The sequence below is a fragment of the Porites lutea genome, chromosome 6, assembly GCF_958299795.1.
Source record: "Porites lutea chromosome 6, jaPorLute2.1, whole genome shotgun sequence".
Classification (NCBI taxonomy): Eukaryota; Metazoa; Cnidaria; class Anthozoa; order Scleractinia; family Poritidae; genus Porites; species Porites lutea.
In genome coordinates, this window is record NC_133206.1 from 28674731 (window position 1) to 28682623 (window position 7893).

Below are 7893 nucleotides of genomic sequence, written 5' to 3' on the forward strand. Positions count from 1 at the left end.
ACTATGTATTGGTCCCCAGAAAGGTCACCCCAGGACACAAGCGATGGATTTGATTTGTAAAGTACCCAGGCCCTTGCTTGGCCGCGCGTTGATCTGGCCCGACCTCTTCGGCACATCGACTTTCGGCCTTTTTGGATTATATCATTCGAGTTTGTCAAAGTCTGCGGGATTCGTTTCTCTAGCAAGGAAAGCTTCATTGGTTTCTATACCTGATGCTATCTTAATTCTACGATACTAGCGTATTTATTTACCGTTGGAATTCTAATTTCGTAGAAAAAGTTGTTGTGGAAAGGGAGCATGGCGGCCGAGATGCCATTTGGTGAATTTGAGCAAGTTATCATGAAACATCGTTTGATCATTAAGGACAACAACAACTAACTGCAGAGTAAGTTCCATTGACTTTTATTCAGTATTTCCTACTGATCTTAGGGTTGTATTTTTACCTCATACAAACACTGTAATTTTTATGAAACCGTAATGTGATAATATCACAGAGCCTGGGTTACCTGTGCTACGACCGCGGATTCGAATTCCTCTTATGCCACATTCAACCTCGTTGTTTTTTTCTAAAAAATAATTGAAGGGACCTAGAAAAGATTAGAAGAGTAGAAATTTGAAGAGACTTAGAAATTTCATGTAAGTGTAGCTAAGAGGGGAAGGTGGCTCTGGAGGATAGAATCTAATGCTAACCGGTGAACGACATGTTTCCAGAATTTCCCAATACCACCTTGCGCGCTTGCTGAACCAGGATTACCCAAGACCGCCTTGCACGCATGCTAGAAAATTAACCCGGACCACCTTGCACGCCTGGTTTCTTGGTTCGCCTGGTTTGAATCGAAAAGATTTCGCATATTACCAATGCAACGAAAAAAACGATCCTTCTCTACGCTTGGGAATTTAGAGTGCCTCCTCCGGTTCCGGCATCTGGCCGAAACCCTAAGGGGGCACAAATTGCGGCGTTAATAAGGGTTGTTTCGACGCTTGTCTATCATCATATCGGGTTCGATTCTTGATCCTTATCGGCCATTTTGGATTTTTGTGGAGGTTACCGATGAGTACTCGTTCCCAGACTTCCGCGACTTTTTAGTACTAAAACCTGCATGTAAAACTCTGAAGATGACTAACGCACAGGTTGTCGAAACGTCAGTCACTGTCAACAACAACAGTCCTAATCAGGACTACGTTCACCTGGACGATCATACTCAACGTACTTATGAAGGTTACGTCCCATTAGCATTTACAAGGACAATTTCAATGTCAATGCGATTCCTTTTAGGTTACACCGCTTAGCCTCGGGGCCTACTATGAATCTGAATGTATTCAAAACTGCTCTACTGTGCGCTCAAAACATCTGCCGAACACAGCTTCAAAGTTAGCATGATCCAGACTAAAGTTTATTTCCTGTTCTCCTTGGTTTCCAAAGGCCCCTCCCCATATGTTTGATAACTGGGACAGAAAAACCTTTGAAGCTTCCTGCAAGAGCTGTCACAGGGACTGTTCGCTTCGTTGTCCTCATAACCAAAGACGTTCCGGGTCAGTGACTGTCGTAAACATTGAATTCCCTGTTTCGGTTTCTCGGAAAGCTGGAGTTTCTTTCATCGGTTCTTTAATCTGTATGAAAAGCGATAAGATTAGAACTACAACGTTGACCAATGGCTCGGAGCTATTTGCAACTTTTCCTTAGGACGATAGGAGTTGAGTATTTTCAGTTTATATCACTTTCATACCCAGTTAGGGAAACATTTAGGACAACTTAGCTTAAAGACTACCTAAAACTTCTAAGCCAATGGCCCGAAGCTATTTGCAATATTATTCTTCCTTGGTAGGATCGCACTCGAGTATTTTTCCCTGTCCGATCAGTTTCATACTCGGTTTCTTTTTCTTCTTTTTTTGATATGTCAAAAAATGTCAATGTCTTGTCCGCAATGCAATTAAGGGAACCTGTAAGATAAAAAAAATCACTAAGCTATACCCTGAGTCGTTGTCTTTAAAATAGCAAATGACTGTGTAATGGTATATAGGATCCAAGCTGTTGTTTCGCTTTCATCTCTAAAACCAATCACATAAGCTACTAATTAGATAATCATGGCTCCATGAATAGCTTATTCTTCAGTTCCATACAAGGAAAGTGGCAAACTGGCCCAACTTAATTTTAAAGATTGCTTCATTATTCTTCATGATTCTCCGTCGCTTAATTCGTCGCCTCTTAGTTCGTCGTAATTATCTACAAGGCGAGAGGAGTCGTGGTAGGTATACTAATGAATTATTAGCTTGCAATGCAGGGGAATTTTTGGGCTGGCGAGAGTTGCTTGTTGACGTTCATATTGTTATAGCCGTCATCTTTGATTTCGATTCATTACGGAAATAGCAACCCTTGGGGAAAGCCCCAATCCCTCAATGTTTTTGGAATTCGATATGGCGGTTTCCAAGTGGCGGTTACTCGAGCGAACAAAAACATTCGTAGACTTACCACAAGTCGACTGCGTGAGCGCCGAAAGCGCGAGGGACGCTCGCCAAAAGGCGCGAAAGCTGGAGACGAAGTCGCGCGCCAGAAACGGCCGTCTTTGAGAAAGTCTAAAACATTTGGCGTGTACCGGAAGAAAACGGCTGCAGTGCAGACTAATGAAGTATTGACTACTATCAACAGTTTTTGTATGTCTGTCTGTCTTTGTTACGCGCTGTTAGGTCCGATTCAAACGTCGCATTTCATGTCATCACAGGTGCGACTGTTGAACCGGGCCTAAACAAGACTGCTGCAGTATTTTCAGCTTCATTTCAATTCGTCCAATACAGAAAACTGTCATGGACAGCTTTGAAGAATTTATGCCGGGGGTCACAGTCATGATCAACATTGTAGCTCTCATTGCTAATTTTCTTCTCAACACCGATCGTGCTCTAAGTTGCACCAAGTTAAGCAGAGAATGCTTAGTTCTCCTTAACAGAGAAATACTGGGAGAAAGAAACGTATACGTCAAAACTTTTTACAGAATGATATACGAGCTAATGTTCAGTAGCTACCGTCAGATCGGAGATAACCTTGACCCGGATATTATAGAATGCGACCATAAAGTTCTCGCTTTCCTCCGCGAGAGTGGCGAAAAAGCTTATGAAGGAGAGCTGACCTTTTATCTGGCGCAATTAAATAAGAAACAAAGTAGATACGAAGAAGCAAAAGAGCTTTATGAGAAAGCAGCTAGCGTCATGATGGATATTGGTGAAAGGGAAAAGGAAGGATTCTGACACAAATGCCTAGGAATTCTGTTTAATTCTCTTAATGAACGTGATAAGACTGAAAAGTACCTTAAAAAGGCATTTTTGGCCTCGGCGGAGGTCAGCAACAAGGAAGAAGAAGCCGATTGTTCCAGACGCTCAGGAAATCTGTTTCAAGATACCGGTAACCATGGAATGGCTGAAGAATATGTTCAGAGATCACTTGCTATCTCCAAAGCAAGTGGCAACATTCCAGAAGAAATCGCACATTATGCAACCCTAGGAAATGTGTATTTTCACATCGGTGAGTATGCCAAGGCCGAAGAGTACCTCGAAAGAGCTATCGAGGAAAGTAAAAAAAATGGTTACAGAGAAGTAGAAGGAGCTGCTTGCGGAATCCTTGGCAAGGTGGTGTTTCGGTTTCGCGGGGATTACCTCAAGGCCAAGGAATATCATGAAAACTCACTTAAAATCAGCAAAGAACTTGGCCTTAGACGAGAAGAAGCAGTAGATTTCGGAAACTTAGGAAACATGTATTACTTTATCGGCGAATACGAGCAAGGCTGAAGAATTTCACTCGAAAGCACTTACAATCAGAAAAGAAACTGGAGACAAAAAAGGAGAAGCAACTGATTACGGAAACCTTGGAATGGTGTTTCTGCATCTCAAAGAATTTGGCAAGTCCAAAGAATACTTAAAAAAAAAGCACTATTGCTGAGTGAAAAGTCTGGATTCTCTGAAGTCGAGTTAAATGCCCACTGTAACCTCACAACGCTTATGTTGTTTGAAGGGGATGTAAATGGAGCTAGATCACATCTGTTTTCCACTGTTAGTAAGCTGGAGTACATGCGAAGTTTCTTGAGAGATAATTTAAGCTATCCTTTACTGACAGGCACGCCAGTTGCTACTTGGTACTAAGCGCATTGTACTGTGAAACTGGAAGTCGTAATGAAGCTCTATCTGTTGTAGAACGCGGACGAGCTAGAGCCCTATCAGACTTGATGGCAACTCGATACTGTCTAGAAAAACAAAGATCAGTCAGTCCACAGACATGGATAGAGATTGGCAAAATCATGGAGAAAGAAAGAAATTGTAGTTGTCTATATATTTCATATCATTGACAGCATCTATTTCTGTGGATTCTAAAAGCGGAGAAGCCATACTTTTTCGACAAGTAGACATCAATGACTTCTTTTCGGAAAAAGGGCGCAATGTGGAAGTGCTTGATCTTTTTGCAAACGAAACTTTCCGAAAACTTCATATTTTACCAGAGGATGAGCAATGCGAAGATCGATCGTGGTTTCTTCTCAACGATGACGATTCAACACCCAAGTCATCTCGCGAACACGATACCCCAGATTTTCGCCTTATGAATGAAGAAGAGAACCAGCAACGGTATCCTACTTTTGCTGATTTTTACAGAATGATCATCGCTCCTGTGGTTGACTTACTTGATGAGGGCGAAATCATCATTGTTCCTGATCGCTTCTTGTTCAAAGTTCCATTTTCAGCCTTGGTGGATGAGAATGAGAAATATTTGTCAGAAACCTTCAGGATCCGTATCGTTCCCTCTCTTACAACCCTCAAGCTCATTCAGGACTGTCCAGTAGACTATCACAGTCAGACTGGTGCACTGGTAGTGGGGGACCCTGTTGTTGGTGAGGTGTGCTACAATGGAAACGTTTATACCCCGCGTAGACTGCCTTTTGCAAGAGAAGAAGCAGAGATGATTGGACGATTGCTCGGAGCTCATACTCTACTAGGAGAGGAAGCCATGAAGGAGGCAGTTCTCCAAAGAATAAGTTCAGTCAGTCTTATTCATTTTGCTGCGCACGGTAACGATGAAAGAGGAGAAATTGCTCTTGCCCCTCCGCCTTTTATGAATAGGACTCCACAAGTAGAAGACTACCTGTTGACAATGGCCGATGTCTCACAAGTTCGACTGCGAGCTAAACTGGTAGTCCTTAGCTGTTGTCATAGTGCCCGCGGACAGATCAGAGCCGAGGGAGTGGTTGGAATTGCTCGTGCTTTCTTAGGGTCCGGCGCACGCTCGGTGTTGGTGGCATTGTGGGCAATAGAAGACAAAGCAACAAAGCAGTTCATGAGTTACTTCTATGAGCATCTTGTCCGTGGGGAAAGCGCCAGTGAATCTCTTCACCAAGCCATGAGGTGGATGAGAGAAAACGGCTTCGCTGAAATGAGGCAGTGGGCTCCTTTCATGCTGATTGGAGATAACGTTTCCTTTGATTTCGGTAAGAAAAGGTATGCTTTAGAAAATGATACGTAACAATTTTAAAACATTTTAATTTCCCATTACTTACGCTGAAATTACCCGATTGAATGCGGATTGAATACAAAGAATAATCCTAACATAAGTTAAGTCACCCCAGTGACAAAGACATTTTTCACTTTTTTAAAAGAAGTAAAACAGTTTGACGTTTTTTTCGCGAGAAACACAGGCAAATCGCGAAAAGTTCGTCACTCACTGATGCTTGGGGTAGGGTTATGACTTTTTTGTCAGGTACTTATAACGTGGCAGATACATCTTGATTTATCATTTTTGAGAAATTGTCGCTGCAATTGTACAAAAACCGACCCTAAGACACTGAATATTCAATGCACTCTAAATAAAGACACTTTTGAAAGTAATTGTGACAGTTAGCGTATGTGCATCAGTCACCAACTATTTTGAATCGGAAATTGTTTCCAAATTGATTACAACTTAAAAAGCATGTATGATTCTAGCTAGTGATTTTATTTCTTACGTAGGTAAGCAATCAGTCGTTCTGGAAAATGTTAAACAAACTACACTTCAAGTTAGCAAGGGCAGATTTCAACCTAATCAATGGATAAAACGACGATTTCATTCCCAGTAATTGCTGTCTTAATATCTCAACAGAATAGGGTCGTTTCACGTGAATCACCCCAAGACATGAGTGAAGACGACAGTCCTGCGCCAGAAAATGGAAAGTCGACAAAATTACAAATAGTACACGCCTAGATTTGTGATCTTATGATTTTTTTTTAATGTTTGTGATAGTGTGCTTCAGCCTTGATAGCTTTTTGTTAGCCTTTACCTATTTAGACTGTAAATGTTCTTTTGATATCGAAAGGTTTCATGAGCAAGGAGAAATAGTCAGAGCGTTTCCCGAGTGTCTGAAAAAAGTGAGTAAGAGTAGACAGTTTTCAGAAAAATTTAAGGCGCCAACAAAAAGCTACTAGAAGAAAAGAGATTCTATGCAATAGATTTTCCACTAGGAATGGCCTAGCTGGGACAGCTTTCCGTTTGAATGGAGGATAATCGAACAACATTATTTAGTTTTCTCCCATTGATTCAATTCAAAACTGCCAAGATGTGAACCCAGGCCGTAGTCATTTCGTAAGTAGGTTGAGTATGATCGTCCGGGTGAATTGTGTAGTCCTGAATAGGACTATTGTTGTTGACAGTGACCGATGTTTTGACAACCTGTGCAGTAATCATCTTCAGAGTCGAAGTGAGTTGTATCAAGTCAGTTGATGGTATTAAACTCTGATTATTGGCCTGATTGGTCAATTAAGTCGCGATGTTATTGATCGTCTGTCAGTTAATTCGTGATGTTATTGCATGGTTATGAAGACTCGTAATGTCATTGGTGCGTTCCTTTTTTTGTAGAACAATGACAGGACAACCAATGTAAGGTTGGATTTTCACGGTCGCCTAATTTTTACGTACGTACGCGGGTAAATATAAAATAGAGGCAATGTATGCAAGCTCGCGCGTAAACCTAAAAAATGAGTGTGATTCAACTTTTACATACGTTACGCGAGACCTTCCATACATTGCTTCTATTTTATTCTTACGTACGTACGCACGTGAATAAGGCAACGGTGGAAAACCAAGCACGTACCAAGGCGTGTGTTGTAAAACGCAAATACTACAAATTAATAGTAAAAGGTATTTCCTTACTTTATTGGCATGGCCTTACTACCGTGGTAATTGTGTAATGAATGACTGAGACAGAGTAGTAGTTCCTACACTTTGAGTCATTCCGTTTGAGCAACGCGCATACTGTTTTGATTAAAAGGACAGTCACAAGGAAACTGGCACTGGGAACGAGCAACTGATGGATGCAACAGTGTGCCAACTTTTTTCGGAAATGGTATGAATTTTTCCTTTTTTTCACGAACAAATCTTATGTGCGGAACTGGATACGTGAACATTTAGCCGATGAAAATGCACTCATGCAGTTTTGTCTCAAGTATTAAAAGAAGGTTTAATTTTTATCTCATCGTTTGACCATTATTATTCTTATTCGTATTACTGATTACTCCGCATTTGAGTACTGCCATTCCAAAAAGGCACTTGAATAATTACTTCCCTGACTATAGAATACTTGATTTAAAGTGGTACATACACTTCACTATATGGATTAGTTTACAAACCGCCCCCAGCTACTTTACCGCTATACCGAAGACACTTACGAATAAAATAAAATAAATATAGTAAGTTATTAAGTATAAAATAGCGAATAAAAAGCTATTTACAATTAAAAATTAAGTTGTAACACACAAGAAAATATTAAAAATTATTTACAAAGTGAGTGAGTGAGAGAACGATTCGTACTGAATACTAAAAATAATGATTCATTGCTAATAGTTTTCTAAATTAAAGCATTTAAGTCGGATGAAACTCTCAGGACATCA

At 40.8% G+C, this 7893-nt stretch overlaps 1 protein-coding gene across 1 annotated transcript; it reads left to right on the plus strand.

The window, feature by feature from the left end:
• The first annotated feature begins 4336 nt into the window (after positions 1-4336).
• LOC140942128 (tetratricopeptide repeat protein 28-like) lies at positions 4337-5497 on the plus strand. Its single transcript, XM_073391104.1, has one exon. It carries the CDS (start codon positions 4580-4582, stop codon positions 5495-5497), a length of 918 nt encoding a protein of 305 aa, XP_073247205.1. The 5' UTR covers positions 4337-4579.
• The last annotated feature ends 2396 nt before the right edge of the window (positions 5498-7893 follow it).

What these genes read in the sequence shown, in the direction of transcription:
- LOC140942128 (XM_073391104.1), top strand. Translation starts at nt 4,580, where the DNA reads ATGAATGAAGAAGAGAACCAGCAACGGTATCCTACTTTTGCTGATTTT.